At 43.5% G+C, this 19,556-nt stretch overlaps 1 protein-coding gene across 2 annotated transcripts in view; it reads right to left on the reverse strand.

Annotated features, from left to right (window-relative positions):
• LOC131573015 (FERM domain-containing protein 4A-like) overlaps window positions 1-19,556 on the reverse strand; it is a 176,617-nt gene that overhangs the window by 77,235 nt on the left and 79,826 nt on the right. For both annotated transcript variants that reach the window (XM_058826575.1, XM_058826576.1), the window contains exon 4: window positions 12,660-12,752. In XM_058826575.1, the coding sequence (XP_058682558.1) occupies window positions 12,660-12,752 (93 nt within the window). The remainder of the gene's footprint in view (window positions 1-12,659; window positions 12,753-19,556) is intronic.

Consider the following 19,556-nt stretch of genomic DNA (forward strand, 5'->3'; position numbering starts at 1 on the left):
GCAAAACAAAGAAATGCACTTATTAAAAGAAGAATGTGGTCAATGGAGTCATGAACAAATGAACTTTGTTCCATTAGCAGACTGAGGTGGTGAAGGACGCTCGTGCACGCTCCAGGATGTGATCAGTCACCACCACCCCAGACATTCCAAAGGACCTGAATCATCAGGTAAATTATTTAGGTTCTAAATAATCCTTTGTTTTGTTTTTAGACTTATAATAAAGCTTTATTCTGATTTCTTGAAAATTCTTTGTTTGCCATCACATTTTCACCATCAGCATTTCTTCATTACTCCTTTACCCATCACAACAATTCTGTGCTGTTAACCTGCATCTTGTAAAATACTCATCTTCAGAAATGCTCTTCTGAATTCCTTCCCTGTCTCCTTCAGCTCTGCATAAAGCAAATTTTATAAAGGGTTCTTTACATATTATATCTATAGTCTCACAGTAAGGCAGTAGTTACTAACCTTATACAGTTCACCAGTACCATGAATAACAATGTTAGGGATGACAGGGAATGATCATAATCTAATTTTTTTGAACTGAAGTGACTTCTCAGAATGCAGGAGAAAGCTCAAATCCTCAGGGTCAGAAGAACCCACTCATTTGCATTGGCTGATTGCCCCAAACATTTGCAATTATGTTGAAAGCCCATGATACGTATGAATTTATTCAGTACTACACGTCCTGCCTGCTCTGAAGGTCTGATGTTTTGGCAATGAACTTTGCAAGAGCTTTGGGAGAATTGACTCCTGCCCTTAATTCTGCCTTGAGATCTGTTTTTTTTGGGAAAAAAAAGCTCTGGATACTGTCCATGTTAATAACTGATCATTCCCCAAAGGTATGTTGTGTGTTCCTGTAGTAACAGAGAAATGTTACTGGATATGTTCAGTGCATGTTAAGGTGAATTTTTCATTTACTTAGTGTTTTAGGTAAGGAAAAATAAATAGATCTTTCTGCTGATACTGTTTGGCAGTGATCTTCAAGTTGCAGTGCACTGATAGCAATGTTCCTTACATAAATTCCAGTGCTATCGTGCCTTGTCAGAGGCAATTAGAATGGGAAAGGTGCCAGGGAAATGGTGTCTGCACCAGGGACTTTAAAAAACCCAAATTCCTTAGAAGTCTGGGTTGACATGCAGGGGGTCCAGTTACAGAGAAACTGCACTCCCTGACCCCGCTGTCTGGGAGCAGACAGACCTGTGGACACTCCTGAGGCTTCACACAAACGCTGAAGGGATTGTCCACATCCAGCTATTTGCAGAGTCCAGGGCCTTAAGTGTAACCTTCTTAGGGGCAAAGGTCAAAGCTTTGTAGTGCTCCTAAGTGTCCTCTGAAGGCTCTTCAAAACACTTTATTTCCTGACAGGCAGAATCAACTCCTTGCTTATTAGAGTGAGAGAAACATTTTGTTCATCTGCTGAAAGGCTCCTGTCTGTTTTACCCTTCCTTCTCCCACTTCAGAAGAGAAATAAAAATAAAACCTGAATAAAATAAAATAAACCCCAAGAAAGCACCAAGAAACAATCAAACCCACAAATCACCAAAAATATTTGAATGTAGCAATGATGAAAAACAAAGATTAAACTTATTTTTTTCCTGGTTTTCATTGTTTCACCTCCTGTCCTTAAAACACTTATTTTTTTCCTCTTTTTTTTTCTTTTTAATAAAAAAAAATATACTTGGCTATAGAAATTAAAAAACTGATTCATTAAAAAAGGAACCTTCTTACTTGATCTGCTCTCTGAGTACAAATGGCTTTTCATCTGCTGAATTCATGGAGAATAATGGTAATTTTACACATTCTGTGGCTCTTGAACAACGTTCTCTTCTTATCACTGCTACAAGTGCTCTCCGAGTTATGATGGTAGGTTTTCTTATTCCAAGGTCAGAAGAGAACAAGAACTTTTTTTCCATTTTGAATCCCAGTGAAGGTTAGCCAAAAGCTGTTCCACCAGCTCAAACGCGATCGTTCTCATCATCACTAGGGGGCAATATTGCATTTCTTAAGGCTGCAGGGAACTTTTCCCAAGACTTTCCACATGGGCATAGATCGTTTTCTGTACAAAATTAAGTCTCTGGGAGCACAGACCCTGCACACGATACTTCATCTCACAAAGAAAGCCCAATTCTCAAGTGATTTCCAGAGTGGAGAGTGAGCTGGGGAGCTACTGGCTCTCACACGTGCACCCAGACCAATGCAGAACATGTGCACCAGGAGATTGGTGCTACTTAAAAGAAAACAGATTTGTAAAGGGAGCTCTTACTGAATTTTCTGTGTTGCAAGCTTAGAAAACCTGAACTGGAGTAGTTTACCCTGAATTCACATTTGGTGTAGTAATGACAAAAAGGACTTGGGTGGGGAAAGACACTTTTTTTTTTTTTCATTTATGGCTAATTTATGTCATATCTCTTGTTTCCATCTTTTACGAACAGTGAAGGAACCCACACTTTACAATGACCAATGTCAATGACTAAGGAGGCAGGCAGGAGCATCCAGCTGCTAGGGCAATGAACCAACCAACCAAAAATCTGGACTGAATTCCCAACTCAGACACAGATTTCTTTGTGACCTTCAGAAAATCATTTAGCTGCTTGGGCTGTTGAGCTGGGCTTAGAAAACACCCCTCCCTTTTCTGCCCCCCTCTATCTGTTTTGCCTGTTAAGCTTAGGAGCCTTTCAAGGCATGTTTCAAGATCATCAGTTTTGAGAGGCAGCTCTCAGATTTCTGTTGAGGACTCCCCAGAGAGCAGCATTCTTTCATGTGATGTGAAGCTGATGTATCTGGGATATAATGGATAGGCTGGACAGGGAAACAGGCAGTACCATGTGTCCAAGACCTCTGCTCCACTACCTGCATCTCTTGCAATACACTCAGCAAATAGTTTTGCCTCCAGCAGCTCTGACAAGAGGTTCCTTGATAGCCAGCAACTGTGCCTGTGAGAAATTAGCTGTCTCTACAGGAAAGGGGGAACACTCCATGAGACTTGGTGAGTGTAAAAACCAAGGGAATAATTTTTGAGAAAATTTAAAAGATCAGCCAATGCTAATCTATTTCTGCATTCCTCTTCTCTCCCCACCCCCAGTAACTTGTAATTCATCAAGTACATTTTCCAAGCATTAATTAAATAGACCAGTGAATATTATGCTAGATAATGAACACAAAGTGCCTATCTTGGCTGCTCCCTCTCAGCAGCAGGGAAATAATAATGAGTACTGCAGAAGGTGTCTTGGAAGACTTCAGAAGCTGCTGCATCTGAAACATTTAAGTCTTTTTAGCTGAGAGGACATGTCTTGTACTGATCAGATTGCTCTCTATTAAGCGTTGGTTAACTGACAACTTTCTCTGAGACAGCTTAAGCCCCCTCACGCTGTGATGAATGGCAATTCCCATCGTAACCAGCCAAGCACAGACTCACAGTGGTGCTTGTGGAAGCTCCTGATCATTGCTGTGGGGAAACTGGTACTACCACAATTTCTCCCTTGCATTACACACAGGCCCACCCACTTCTGACTCATGGGTCAGAGAAATGCCTGACTAGGTCCTGGACTCACCAGTTTGATTATTGGCTTGTCAGGAGATGGAGAATCCTCACTGTTGCTGCCAGTCTCATCTGTGAACCCAGGTGTGTGTGTGTGTGTGTGTGCAGATGGGCAAATTCAGCAGTGTTGGGAAAGGGTTTGAACACTACTGCTCTGTCCTTGCAGTGGGAATAGAAGAAATCAGGACTGCCAAGCACCTGAGCTGGTGGGATGCTTGTGTGCACAGTGAGAGAAAAAATAAGCAGCACTCTTGATCTCCATACACCAAAATAAACTGTCAAACACAAAATATTTAGCATTGCCTCTAACACTCAGCCCTAGACATATCCTGTCAGCCTGAACTTGGCCATCTATCACCTAGCAGGAACCAGGCTCTCAGCAGTCGAGTTGCTCACTGGGCAGATAGACTGTCATAGCATTTGAGAGCACAAGCCCATGTGTTTACTTCCAAGCAGAACCTGCCAAATGGTAAAAAAATACTTCACTGTGATCTTCAACACAATGGTATTTCAAAACATGACCACAGCAAATGGATGTCTTGTCTATTTCAGGTGTTAATCTTTCCTGGGGCATTGATACCATCCTCATTCTTGTGAAGTTTGAGTCTGGTGGAAGCTAGCTAATAAAAGACTTCTATCCATGTCTTTCTCAGCTGGCTGACTCTGATCTGGCTGGGATGCAGGACAGAGCTGTCAGCAGATCTCAGTGACCCTGTCAGTGGATTATCTCTCATTTCACTATTACAAAGCAATGGGTAAAGGAGAACACCCCTTTTCTGCCTCATCCATCCTGGGTCTGGCTCATTATCCCTCACCATGCCATTCAGAACCTCAGAGGATAATTTGAAAAATATGGGGCCATTTACTAACAGGAAAAGAAAAATCGTATTCGTTGGTATAATGGACTTAAATGCAGATGTCATTATGTCCAGTTTTTCATGCTAAATGAGTATTCTGAGCAGCACAGGCTGCACAGCTCCTTTTATGTTCCAGCCCTGTTTGCTAATAGTCATGGGTGTACACTTTTATGTGCTGACACTTAAAAGCAGACAATGCTCATGCTAAATAGTTAGCCTGTTAAGTAATCAGTCAGGAATTAAAATCAGCTAAAAAGCTTCATTTACCTCCCCTTCTGCATTCATTTTGCTTTGGAACCCATGTCCTGCCCCTTGTGCCTGTGTGTGCCCAGGTCCACCTAGTCCAGCACCAGGGATTGGTATGCAGGGGACAGGAGGCAGCAAGAGAGACCTGTGTCAACTTTTACCTCATTGCAGGGAAAGCCATAAAACTGGAGGTAAATTTGATTCCAGAAATACAGGAAACAGCAGCTAACAAAACAAAAAACCGTGGATATTGTTTAACCTAAGCCTATCCCCCTTTCTCTTTCTCACTAGCTGCACTGTATTATGAAGCTGACTGCGTCTTTACCTACTGTCAGGCAATTTTTCTTGGTGTTTCTAAAATATTGGTGCATTGAATCCCTGGAAAACCATGTGCTTTGGGGATATTTGCTCATTCCTATGCCTCATTCTCCATGTACAAAATACTTAGGGATCTGCTTTGGAATATATAGAGACCAACTCTCTTCATCTCTTTCAGGCCGTATATCCTGGCAGTATCAACATAGAGAAGGAAAGGAATCAAGGCGGTAGTGCAGGTACATTCCTCCCTCAAATTTGGTTACAGCATCAAGCAAAGGCACTGACCTGAGTATGGTATGTCCTCTGCCTCCATGGGGAACCTGGCCTGCCCAAGCTATGAGAGCAGCAGCCCAGCTCAACATAGTCTGTTAACTGCTCCACCACTGCAATGTCCCCTGGAGCTTAGCTTGGCTTGTAAGAGAAATGCATCTTTGTACAAAAAGATGTGGTTGTGTACAAAAGTTGTTGCAGCTCCTCTTGGTGTAGAGTCATGTGCTTATCTGTCCCAAATGTGAGGTGAGGGCAGTGACTGGATCACAGCAGCACACTGCCTTCCTCCTCTTCCCTCAGTCACCAGGGGAATTGCCCCTCAATCTCCTGAGCATCAGCACAGCCCTTTCCTGATCTTTGGTAATTGCCAAGAGTCACATTTTGGCTATTAGAGGTAACTTGCTGGGTGTACTGTCTTGCATAACACCACCCCTCAGTATCTAAATAATATCTTTTATCTGAGGATTTTGGACCATTTTAGGAATAGAAATTCTTCTAGCTGCCCCATGTGTTGTCAGCAGCACATGAAGGTATGATTTGTCTGTCACAACTGGCATGAGGGTCACTTATTTACTGACTCAGCCCTTGGTCAATGCCACAGTGACAGGACCCTTCATAGCAGACCTTCCTGTTGCTGCACTGATGACAGCCCGTCACACCTACTGATGTAAGTTATGAACACACAAATTGCAGTGAAAACAGAAACAATTCTGCGTGACTTTGACCCAGTCAGAGAATCCGTGCATAGGCACTGACACAGCTATTGCAGTTTGATCCAAATTAGCTACAAATCCTACACTGACAGAATCCATCATTTCTGCATGGTACCTATCAGCATTTATGCAGTCTAAATGCTTCCCAAAATTAGACAAGACAATGCTGCCAGCATCAACACACTCAAAACAACAAATTTTCAGAATGTCATTTTTTCTGCCCCCTCAGGTGGCTGAATGGAAAGGGAAAACAACTTATCCCCTTCTCTCCACACAGCTCACTTATACAAATATATTCCTAGTTAAGCAGAAAACAGAAATGATGTTATGGGACTCAAGAGCCAGACTGCTATTAAGATGTGTGTGTAATGGATGGCTTAGCTCAGAGCTGTGTGCTAAGTAGCAGAACCCCATTAGTTCCCTTCCTCAAGCAAAGGTCGGTTTTCACACAAGTAAATCTTCTGGCTGGACAGAAGTACCTCATATCTAAAGAGACTCTGAGGAGCACAGCCTCCCCACAGGCAATTTATTACACCTTCCCCGGGGTGAGCAGAGCAGGGGGCCACCCTGGGAAGGCTGCAATAAATTGTCTGCAGGGAGCTTTGTCTTCCAGCACAAACAAGGTCTGAGTGGCTGTATTTATACAATGTGACTAGCTGGGAGGAGGGGGTTTGCAGGGCTGCTGGCTTTTGGGATCTTCCCGCTTAACATACACACAGCTGGTGCACACCAACCAGCAAAACACATGCTGTGCAAGGGGATCTAGGCTATGGCATGGACTTCATAGACAGTGCAGCTCACAGGAGCCCCTGAAAACAGCTTGGTGGAACTGGCTTGATTATGTGGGTTCAATATTCTGTTTTTCTTGCTACTATTTCTACAGCATCTCACAGCACTGCATGGAGATGTAGAGCTATAATGTGAGCAGGAGATGGCTCTTTGTTTCCTCTTATATGTAGCATAAATTCAGGGAGTTTCTGACTCGGTACTAGTACTGGCAGTGGGTGAGGGAGACAGCACAGCTGCAAGGAGGTCTGGGAAGAGACAGCTAGCCATGAGAATTCAGCCCCAAGGTGCTGAAGCATCTCAGGGCAGTTCCCTGAGCTCTCCTGGGATGATCAAGCTCCATGGCAAACTGGGATATGGCACTGCCCTCCTTACAGTGCAGAGGTCTGCACAGGATGAAGGAAGAGCAGAAGAGTACAGTGATTTGCGTATATGTAATTCTGCCCAGCAACTTCTCTGGCATGGTAACAGGCATAATTAAACTTGGGTGAGAGCAAATTTTGCCACTTCTCTTCCTCTCCCCGGCTGCAAATTTAATGTGTTTGATAATTTGTTTGTGCATTTCCTCTAGTCCCTGTAAACACAGTTTCACACCATGGGACAGAAAAAGGCCTATCTGCTCCTCCTCCCTCCTCAGAGGGGAGAGACAAGAGCTGTTGATTCCCTCATTCCCTGCCTGGAGCAAAGTGTTGGAGCACCACATACCCTTCTCTGGTGGGGAAAACTGTGGATGGAGAAACACAGCCCATTATCTGTGAATGAAATAAATTGCTGAGGTTAATTTTGTGTGGTTCTATTCAGCTCTTCCTGACAAGGCAGGATGCTGTCATCACAACCCCTAATCTGATTTCTTGGAGAGAAGCAAAGCCGAGTGGATGTGAGTGGCATACACAGCCATGGTGTGCTGGGATCCCACGTAAGTCAGTTGGGGAAGTTGGGAGCAGGATGCTCTGAATCTGCACCTTATAAGTGTCTCTGGCCTGTAAGTGAGGCAGAAATGCATTTCAGAGACAAGCTCTAAGGTCCAGCTATCCCTATGAAGAACAACTGTGTCTCTTCCTTCCCAGGTCAGCTTTTGTTTCCAAATGGCCTTAGTGTTAGTCTTTTTCTAATGGAATACAGGTTTAAAGATGCCTATAATGAAGGGCTGAAAGACTAAAATAGCATAAGGCCTCATTAACAGCTGAAATTTGGTCCAATTCAATTTAGATAGTCAGGTGAAACAGTGTAGATAGGAAACGCTTCCTCAACCCTGGCTGTGCCAACCTGCTTGAAATAAAAATTTTAAATTTATAGACTTGATAGGACAGAGGGATGAATCAGGTGAATATGCCTACATCTGAGCAGGGGTCTGAGGTCAGAGAAGAGATACAGGTTTTTAAGCCTGAAACTTGCTGAATTCCAAAGCAGTCATCTTTGAATGAGTCAGGTAAAATAAGTCAGATTAATTGTTCCTGAAAGGTGCCTATTTCTTCCCAGTGGTTATACAGGGAGGCTGCACTAATTAGCTGTGACATAGAGCTGTCTGCCAGGTAAAGATCTTAGCTCTGGTGTGATGAATCTCATCTCAGACTACCCACCTGCCCCACCTGCTCAGACCTGGACCACCACAAGTGCAGACAGTTATGTTCCTTTGAGTTAAGGGGAGCACAGACACCCGTGAGCTTTGCACGCTGTACTTCAGTGCCAGTCTCTTATTTAGGGACACTTTGTTCTGTAGTAACTGTGGTAACCTGGCAAAATGTCTGGCCTCAATATTGAGAGTCCTGAGCCCCCAAAGCTCCCATGCTGACTTCAGCCTAGCCAGTACATATGAACACATGCCAGACATTGCTGAACACAGGCATTCCTTTGTGAGAATACTGCCAGCCCATAGATACAAACTTTGCCCCACAGTGTATTTGAGAATTGAGGATTTATTTCACTTTTTTTTCCATTCCTTTCTGAAAGAAAAGCCTTTCCATGTGAGACATATTCTGATTTAGTGTGACGACTTCTACAGTGAGTTGTTTCACTGTTTAGCTGGTGGAGTTGCCCTGAGAACAAATATATTCATTCCTGGGAAAAGATCCACCAGTGGAGTGAATTTTATTTGCTAAGCTTGTTCATATAAATTAACAGCATGACAAACATACAGAAGATAAAGAGATCAGACCCATGCTGGTGGTTCCTTTGCTAAGGATTACTAATCTCATATGGCCATTGTTTGTGGATGAGAACTCACTGCAGAGCTTGGCCAACTTTGCTTTCCATGAGCAAACAGCATGTCTGTGCTCTGGTTCTCTCTCACATCGCAGCTTTAGACAAAAAGGAGTAACTTTGCCTTCTTTCTGTCTGTATGAGTCCAAGCAAAATTCTTCCTTCCCAGTCAAAAGGATGTACCTGCATCTGAACCCCTGCAATCTCAATTTACCTCCTTTGCTTGCCCATGTCTCCACACTGTACTTAGGTTCCTGCACTTTACCCCAAAGCTCAGATACATTTTCTGTGTTCTGTTCTGGCCTCAAAACACCTCTGTAAAATCGACTAATAAGGCAACCCCTCCTTTCTTCACCCCCATCCTTTGCTTCTCCTGGACATCAGTGATGACTCTCATCTGACTTGTAAACCCTCTAAGGCAGGGAGAATTAGTCTCACCAACAACCAAGCAACCAGAGCTATAGAAAGCCATCCAGGGAAGCTAATTCTAAGGTGAGAACTAGTATCACTCCCATTCTGTTACCCAACATCCCTCCTCCCCTACAAGACACATGGCACTCCCTCTTGCTTTCCTGTGCATCTTTAGAGCTGTGTAAACAGATACTAGCAGAGTCTTATAAAATAATATTGCACAATAGCCATGGGGCAGTTCACAGCTGCCCAAGATTTCTGATTACTTCCTAGATTCTCAGTGTTGTTCTCAGTGGTAAGCTTTCATTGAAGCGCTAGATGACAACCTGAGCACAGTGAAGCTTCAGTAGCTGTGTAAATGTACAATGGAAGAAGCAATTTCTTACAAACCTATGCTAAAAACATCCTTCTAAAATCCCCCTCCTTTGACACAGTGCCATTAAATTTTTGGTCTTTGATAAGGGAAGAGAGGAAAGACACTGGAGATCAGTGTTTGACGATGTCAAACCCCAAGGAAATGTGTGTCAAAAGACAAAGCTTCAACAGTGCTGCAGAGATTTAAAAAAAGGGAGGAGAATTTCACACTGCAAAGCTTGTGAAACTTCCTATTTTCGGCACAGTTCTTTCAAGAAGACTTTTCTTAAGAAGGCAGGCTTCCCTTTAAATGTACGTTTAGAGCAGGCTAAAATCTGTGGAGTCTTTGGTGGGCATGCTGCCCTTCAACATTGCTGCAGGAATATTGAGGGTAAAAACCATATGATGGTCACATTAAAGGTGTAAATGTTTTCACTGTAGCTTCTCCTCTTCACAAACTACCCTTTACTTTTCTTGCCTGAGGCTTCATCTCTTCAGTAGTTATGCAGTGTGATTGAACTGTACGTTTACTTCGACTAGAGGGAAAAACCCACACAATTACTAAATCCAGTAGTATGATGCAGTAAACAGAATTCTGCATCATGAGCATTTGGCACATCCAGTTACTTGTATTACTTGTATCTCCCCATTTAGGATTCCCAGCATCAACCTAAGCTTTGTCAGCTTCAATGACTGGGCAAGGTAATGCAAAAAGGTATCTGCAACCACAGTAACCACTTTACCTGTGTCATAGTAGGTGTCATGGGCACGCAGTTCCTTAAAAATTAACACGTTTGTGATTAGGTAGTACGGCACTAATTCTAATTCTCTCTGCTTTCAGCCTGATGGCAGCGGGGGAGAGGGAGCATTCTGTTTATGGTATGTTTATGAATGGCTCTGCAAGCTGCTGCACGCCCCCGGCTTGTGAAAATAAACCTCTCTCTATGGGTAGGTCTCTTTAGAACCTTTCCTTCAGCCCTTGCTCAAGCCCAAACTGAAACCACTGGGTAACAGATATGTGGGGCCTTTCCAACTTCAACCATCTGGCTGGAGTCAGTGTCTTCAAATGCCTTCTGCTCAGATCATATTTAGGGAGGGACATGGGAACTCCTTATGTGCTGGGAAACTTTTTCAACTTCTGCCAGTATCTGACATCAATAAGGGAAATAAGCAGTAGAAAAGGTACTGTAAGTTAATGCCCATTCCTAACTCTTGAGGCATCTGGTTCCCAGTCCAATCCAAATTGTAATTCAGTGTGACGATCCACTCATTACTGTCATCAATAAGAGTATAAGCCAGAGTCAGTCTGGTTTTCACACATGCATACACTGCATGGTGAGTTTTTCCCTATGGACTGAGATTCCAGAACAGGAGGGGTCATTCATTCACTCTTATATGGATCCCTATCCTAGGATGTCTTTTGGCTGGGATCCCTCTAGAATGACTGGTCTCCACTGTGCTGCCAAGTTTCATAAAACAATACAGATGGCAATATTTATGCTTGTTGAGTGGTCTTTGAAATGAATATGAGAGTGGCTCAATAGCATTGGCTTTCACACATTTTACAGTTCCACTCCTAAGCCCAGCACTTAGCTCTTGCTCACTCAGGGCTTTCCCTGCTTTCCATGGGATCCCTGTTTTAGCATAGACTGCCCAATTTGGCCCCTGGATGTCTGGTAACTGACTGGACATATTCTTAATGAGCATTGACAGTTTTGTGTAGTTCTAAGCACAGGTGGATCTGGATCTCACACACTGAAGATGCTCAGCTCTAGAACTACTCTTACAGTTTGAAGCACCCAAAGTATTGACTACATTCTTCTCTTGGGAGATATCAGGCTAAATCTGGACTTACAGGGCTTTGTGTAGTCTTGATTTGTCCTAAGATATATCCACCACTAAATGTGGGGACAGAAGAAAACAGAGTCTCTTCTAAAAAGCCTGACTTGTAATGGAAGTTAAATGAATGACAATCACTATGCAGAGAAAAAAAATAAAAGCTTCACTCAAGGGGAAGAAACTCAAAAGTAGGTCTTCATTTTTTGTGGGTACTATGGAATGAATGAGAGTGATGTCAGATGTAATATAACACTGGAGTGGAAAGCCTAACATTAAAAGACACAGTTACGCTGCACTGGCTTGTTCTAGACATGAGCTATCCATTAAAAGTAAGTCAAAACCCTCAACTTAATTTTGTACATATGCCATCCCAGCCCCTGGCCTCTCTCAGGGTGTTTCAAAGCTGCAGGAGCAAATTTGTCTCCTTAGAAAATATCTCCCTTGGAGGCAAAGGCACTGTGTGCATAAGAGCACTGGCAGCATCCAGAAGCTTCCAAACACTAACAGTTCCTTGTAAAAATCCCAGATGAAGTCTGAAGCTCCCAAACTGCCATAATCTTCATTAAAACTTTTATAGTCTGGTCCAGCCATGTAGACACCAACTGGCTGCCATAAAATGCCTTCATTTGCTATTTATGGGTAATTCAGTGGAGCACTGAGTTCAGAAGGTGAATATGCCAGAGCTGTACAAGGATCAATTTGGTCTCTGACAGAATGCACTGTGGGCACAATCCTGATGGCTCACCAGTGAGGAAGTGAGTGTTTTCCCTGCAGGTTGCTGGCTCAAGTGGGTTATCCTGACAGAACGAGGGCTTTGTTCTGCCATCCTACTCAGCTTGGACTTTCCAGCTCAAAGCCCACAAGTAGAAGTGTAAATACATAACATCTGATCTTGCCCTAATACAACATTTCCCTGTGGACAGCTATGGGTGTCGGTGTGGCTACTACTTGTTTACACTTGTGTGAGAAGAGTTTGCAAAGCCAAAAGCTCTAAAGAAACCTCTGTGGAAGTGTTTGTTTGCCCACAGGTGCTTCTGAGAAACTGACAGCCTCACTTCCTGGCCTCCAGGAAACGTGCTATCTGTACCTGTATCCCATTGGAAGGGCTTGCCATCAGGCACTTACCTGACACAAAAGTACAAAACAACTGGTCCTGACTTTTTGGGGAAGTCATGTTCCAGCACCCGGCGGTCCAGCTGAAGCCAGTTCAAGTGTCCCCTGGCAAAAGAAGAGACAGTTTTGAGCCTGGTACCAAAGAGCTTTCTCACTCCTCACAGCAATGAGGTCTGAGGTGTTACAAAATATGAACCAAAATGTGTGCTATTTGCCCTGGACTATGGCATGATATTTGAAAAACACACAATAAATGTTTGAGGAGCAGAGGTGGTATCATCCTGGCAATGTTTCAGTCTGGAAATCGAACTGCTAAAGTTCAATCTGTCAGGGTGAAAGCTGGCAGCACTGAGCAATCAGGGCAGCCCAAAATGTTATAAGCTTCACCTTTTTATTACAGGCCTCTGGAGCAGTCGTATCATTAAAAGTCTGTCAAGATTTTCATTAGAAATCCTTATGGTTAAGACTTTCCACGATGCCTGCAGTATTTCACTCAAGGCTAAACCTGACTCTACAGCCTCAGACAGTTTATTTACCACCCACATGCCTGCAATAGCCTCTCTAGGTTTGCCCAGCCCTCATTTTTCCTTCTTCAGAGAGCTCTTGAAAAACAGCTGCTCCATGAAGCGTTCCAGCTACAATTACCACATGCTGCTTTTCTTTTGCCTAGATGGTACCTGTCGCTGTTATTTTCTCCTATAATTTATCCATTCCTGCCTTGCTGCTGGAAGCTTTGCTGGGCATGAGCTCTGTTCTTTGTCACGTTCCCCACACTGTAGAGTGCTGTGTGTGTGTGAGAGGTACTTTATAAATACCATTATTTGTACTACAGGGGCATCTCCCTCCCCAGCTGAGATAAAGGCTCTGCTAAATTAGGCACTGTGGAAATACACAGTGACATTCAGGCCCCACTAAAGCTGGCCAGAATTTTGCCACTGCCTTCAGTGATGCTAGGGTTGCATCCTGCGAGCTTTTGGCTGTTGATTTCAGTCAGACCAGATTTCACCCAGAGGGAGAAGCAGCCTCCCTCTTGCCTTTAGTACTCTACTGTCTAGACAAGCAAGGGGAGAGAGAGTTGAAATTATTTGGGGGAGAATCTTGCAGCAAATATAGGAGAAAATGGAACTCATATGTCCTGAGCTTTATTCCGGTGCCTATTCACCAGCTCATGATAATCCTCAAGAGTAATTCTTCATTCCACTGAAAATGAAAAAAAAAGGAAAAAAAGGGCCTGCTTTAAAAAAAAAAAACACATTAAATTACCTTCTAGAATTGCCACAAGCCTTACCAATGTACCATGTGTACAGCAAACACACTCAGCTTTCTCAAGGGTTTTCATGTGCATGAGCTTTGGGCAACCGAGAAGCCCCTTTAGAAATCAAGCAATGACATCCCTGTAGCAATTTAACTGAATTTACATCATCCCCCCACTCCATCTTTCCCAGAAAAGGAAATAAAGGGGAAAGTAGCACTTTCAGGAGGCACTGAATCACATGGGTTCAATGGAAATTTCTGTACTGATGCCCTGGCTTATGGAGGTGCAGAAGAGAACAGGCAGCTCAGGAAGCCTTCCTGCCCAGGCAGCTCTGGGCTACTCTGGAAACCTGCTGGGACATTGTGAGTGCTCACCTGAGCACAGCATGCTGCTTCCAACCAAGGGGTTCTAAATTACTGGTGAGCTCCACTCATCACTCTTGTGGGTTCAGGATCAGTATGTCAAGAAAAAAGCTCTTCTCAAATTTTGACATGTAGAAATCAGGCATTCAGTTTAAGCAGCCTTTGCATCTGTTTTGCAAAAGTACCAAGTCTCAACTAGGTACAAGTGATACATGTGGAGTTGGGGACTTTTCAGACTCATCCTCTGGACATCTTTTTTGGTGTACAAAAGGAACAAAGCTTATTTTATCCCCTGCTCTAGACACCCATGTGTTTCCTTCCAAGATATTTTAACTTTCAGACAGTTTTTTCTCTAGATAAAGTTTTAAAATAAATTTTTTCTCTAATATTTTCACTTTAGGTAAAGGGGAGCCTGTACTGTGCATTAGGGGCACAGACTTGCTGGCAGTGTGGCTACTGGGAAGGGGTGATATAATGCAGATTTTCAAGCCAAACTGACCACCTCATATGTCTCCATTGCAGTACAGGGGCTGAGGACAAGTCTGCCCCGCCTGGGATCAAGGTGAGGATGTCCATATTAACTCATCTGGATGTAGGAACTAACTGGAATAGCTCTGGGCAGAATGCATAGCTGGGCATGCAGCAAGATACAGGGGGTTTCCTTCCATCATTTCTGCTGCTGGCATGCTAGTGTGGGGTCCATGCATCATTTCCAGTTGTTTAGTACAGATGTGTACTTTAACAAGGTTTGGCTTTTAGAAGGCAGATGCTCCAGGCTGTAAAAAATAATCCCCATGGAAAGATTCTCAGCTTGGGTACCCAAAAAATTAGAGGTATCTAGCTTTCCTTCTGTATCCCCCTTCTTGAAATCTGTAATTTTACCTATTATTTTTTGGTCATGAAGTGCTGTTATGTTGCTTTTAACAGGCCTCAGGAAGGCTGAAATTAGCTGTGAAGGCCACAGTTACGGGTGGGATTGAAACTAGCCATGCTCACCCATTTCTAGCCTAAGTACAACCTGAGCATTTACCATGTAGGCCATGGTAGAAAACGCTGTCAGAGCAAGGAAAAGCCCCACTAAACCTGACATCCTGTGCTGAACCTGTCCAGTTGCATTTGTATCACCAACACAGCAGCCACCCGCAGCTGATGGTGTTACACACCAGTTCCCACTGAGGGTGAACTGTTGACAATGGATTTACTGTCTACCTCTGTGTTTATCCAACAGCAATGTCTGGGTTTGCCTAACATGCACAGGGAAGGGTTGAGAAACCATGATACACAGCACAAAAAGTCACTTCATGGTATTTCTTATTTTGAAAAGACTTGCTCTTTTCATTCTTGTTGCATTTTAACAGGAGAAACTGGTTGGTATAATCATATATATACATATGCATACCAGTTCCACATTTATGTTGCACATGTACACAGTTCTGCAAACTGGATAACACATTTAATTGCCACTGAGTTTTTAGGTTGAAGAGTTTCATTAGTCTCATCTGCATGGAGCTTAAATCCAAAGCTCCTTCAGAGGAGGAAGGTCACTTAAATCCCTGCCAGGAGCTAACTGCTCACTGTACTCAATTACTACTTACAGTCTTTCATCGCTGAGGGCTTCTGCACTGCAGATTGTCACCTAACTCCTTGTTTTCAAGCATGTATGTGTGGCATGTAGAGAACAGCAGCAGTGAGCAGTCACTGGTATCTGCCTGTGAATGTGGACTATCACGGAGCCAAGCTCTGATGCCATTGTACCACAAAACACTTTGCTCTGGAATCTGTCTTCCTGTTGTCAGCAGAACTATTCATGGAGCACAGTCCCATGTAAGACAGGGAAAATATATATCCAGTGGTGGCATATAACCCTAGGCATGTAGTAATCCTGACAGTTTTCATGGACCAATTTAGTTGGCTTACACTGGGATCCCATTCATGCATGCCCATGTCTAGCTGGACTTCCTTCACGGTTCAATTTAGAGACACAAAGTAGCTTTTGTTTCATTATCACCACTGATTTGTTCATTCTGATATTTCTATCAATGTATTCAGAAAAAATGGTGCAAACAGTTTTGGGGGACCTGTAGGGAGGTCGAATACTGGAAGCCAGATAATTTTCCTCTGTTGGTTGTACTCATGTTGGCAGTTAAACTGTTGTGTCAATAACAACTACATAATCACTTTTAGGAAAAAAACCTGGGTCCTTTTAAGATACAGACTGAGTATGGATTTTGATGCCCAGGGTCCATTTTGTTGATTGTGTGCAGTAGTTCTGTCTTCTTTTATAAGTAAAGAGTGGTACATCAATGAGTACTTTGCCTCCAGGTGGTTCTGTTTATATGGTTTTACTGCATAGTGTCCAGTTTTCTGAAAAGTGGATTCACATTGATTTGTGTTATAAAGGTATTTGGACCAATAAGCCAACTCACACCCTTTCAGTGTCAGACTCATTCTGAATTTAATGGACATTGAGAAAGACCAATTCATGTAACAGAAACCATATAAACTATTTATATTTCATCAATTGCAACAGAAACAAAAACCCCTTTAAGCTCACAGGTTTTCTCAATTACTTTTGAAGAGGCTGAGAAGCTCACGGGACCATAAGAGTTTAACTACACAAATTTTGCAACACAGTGGACTTGGTGATAAAGGAACTGGTCTAGTGCCAGAGCAGGATGTTATTCTGAGAGCTGCACCCTCCGTTGGACCAGCTGTTCAGCCAGGATGTGGGACACCTGCTCCTTCACTCTGGCCCTGCCACATGGCTGGAGGGTAGAAACAGGCTTCCCCAGCAGCACCGGGGATGAGAGGGTATTCCAGGGAAGGGTGCTACCCTGCTCTGTGGGGAGCTGTGGGATGGAAATGTTGGTAGCTCTCAATGGAGCAGGTGACTCAGATCTAAGGACAGTAAGGGATGTGGAAACCCTGTCCATGCCCAGATGGGGAGTCTGCAGTGAACAGAAGGTTAATCCAGGCCACTTGCTCTCAGTGAATGCTGGAAGAGCTGATACAACGGGAAAGGGTGGTTAGTGGAGATTCATAACCAGCTGAACTAAAACCCAAGCTTTTTCCCCATCCCTTTTCACTTTTAATCAACCAGGATATTGCTCTTCTGACTTCCTATGAAGCCTGGCCCCTTGTGCTGTACAGGGACACCCTTTTGACCTGTGCTCTCCCGCAGTTAATGGTTCACGCTATAAAACGTTCCTATGATCATTAAAACAGAAGGCGTTATTCTCCTCTCCATAATAGTCTGACAATCTAATTTTAGTCATGCTGAATGCAGTAATGACCCCATATTATCACAAGAAACTATTAAGTTGCCAACGCAAAGGCTGTTCCTATTGATTTTCTTCTAAGGTTGTCATGATAGAGCACAACTAATGAATGGAAATCCCCAGTCCAAATAATTTCTAAATAAATTACTCTCATAGTGCTTTTACTCTTAAATAGAAGAATTGATTTAATACTTTAGTGGCTTTTCTTCTTTCTAAACTTGCAATTTGGCCAACCTCAGACTACATTTATGAACCAGTCTTGTTTTGTTTTAGCTGGTTATGAGTCCCCTTCAAGTAAAACACATGGAAACTCAGTGGAGAGTGAAGAGAAAGAAGTCCCTGAGGGCCTGTGTCACAGAATTAAAGGGTTTCTTTTTACATTCCTGGTCTGTATTAGGTAAAGGTCTGGGTTATGTGTCCTGCAAACACACATTAAGAGACTGTTTTTACTACTTTTTAAGAAAGAGGATATTTCAAACTTTCATTGCACGTTGCAGGTTAAGATATGTGGTCTAGACAGCCTAGTTTATTTTCTGAAGTTGGCTTGGGACATCTATTTCCAAGACTCTGCCCAAGGCCCCAAGTATATTCTTTGGCTGTGTTCAATCAAATAAAACAATTGCTGTTTGTACCAACTCTCTTCAAAGCATTTTACAACTGAAGAGGAAATACTTTTGTCAGGGTTATTTTCACAGCACTGAAGAAGCCTCAGTGCAAATGTCAGAGTCACTGTGGGACAGCAGAAGGGCTTCAGACCAGCTAAGAGTTGCTGCTTGTTTCTGGGCTGCACTTCCTTGATTCAATGAGCGTGTCCCCACATCTTTCATCTGGGCTAGCTGAGCATCTCCTGAAAACCCTTTTCCAGCTACAGGTCTGAAGGTGACCAAGTGCGTGGATGCCATCACCTAACCAATTGAATCCTGCCTGGACAGTGCACTTCCATCTGCATCCAGTGTATCTCTGAGCTCTGCCTTGACAACCTCTGTCAGCTCTCTTGCTTCCTCCCTTTGCTAACCCAGATCTTTGCTCATCCTGTTAAACCTGGAAGTTCCAGGGGAGGCTGGGCTCTCTCTAATTGCTGACACCTCCTCATTAGCTTCCCTTGCACTCCCAGGAGAGGCCTGTGCCTACCCAGCTGAACTGAGAGCTGGGACTTGCTCAGCTGCTCTCTGGTTACAGTTTGAGATGTGCCTTGTTTCTCACCTGCGCTCTTGGGACTGTTATGGGAACATTTTCTTCTCCTAGTGTTCTTTGGCTTCCCTGTGCCTTTCAGGCAGCACCCATTGAATGACTTGCTCTCTCCAAGAGTAAACACTCTGGTAGGAGCAATTTCCTACACCTGCTTTATAAAAGGCAAGTCTCTCCTAGTGCTTCTCCTTGGAGGATTAGTCTCATTAATTTGTGTTGGGTTGGAGGTCTACAGGGCTGAGCTACTCATGTCAGTGAGCTTGGATGGATTCTGGGATCTCATCTGATTCGAGTCCTGCTTCTGCACATGCCTGTTGCTGAGTATTCCTCCATCCTTGGAGCTGTGTCCTGAGATGGCCTCAGGCTGTCCAAGGCAGGTGCTTGCCAAAGGAATTGACTTTAGCTGCTGAGATGAATGCGGATATGTTTGTGCAATTATCCAGCAGCCTCTGATTACCCGATCCTGAATCATTATTCCAGCAGATAATTTACATTTCCCTGCCACTTCAGCAGGAGAGCGGAACTGGCTCATGACAGCAATACTGCTGACTCAGCTGTTCTGAGGACACAGCGTTGGCTTGAAAATCTTGGTTTTTAGAAATGATTTAGGTGTGGGAAGCCTCTTCCTGATTAACATACAAAGAAGAAAGCCTACTGTGAACCAAGGTGGGTGTCCATACAAGACAGTCCATGTGCCAAGGATGGTGTAACTCCTGAGAGAAAACAGCTGGAAAAATGTAACAGGGTGGTGCAGTAGCACTAAGGGGTCACAGTCTGGGACTAATCACAGCCTTTGGCAGACCTGTAATGTTTCTCCAGTGCTAAT

This window comes from Poecile atricapillus, chromosome Z (genome assembly GCF_030490865.1).
Source record: "Poecile atricapillus isolate bPoeAtr1 chromosome Z, bPoeAtr1.hap1, whole genome shotgun sequence".
NCBI classification, from domain to species: Eukaryota; Metazoa; Chordata; class Aves; order Passeriformes; family Paridae; genus Poecile; species Poecile atricapillus.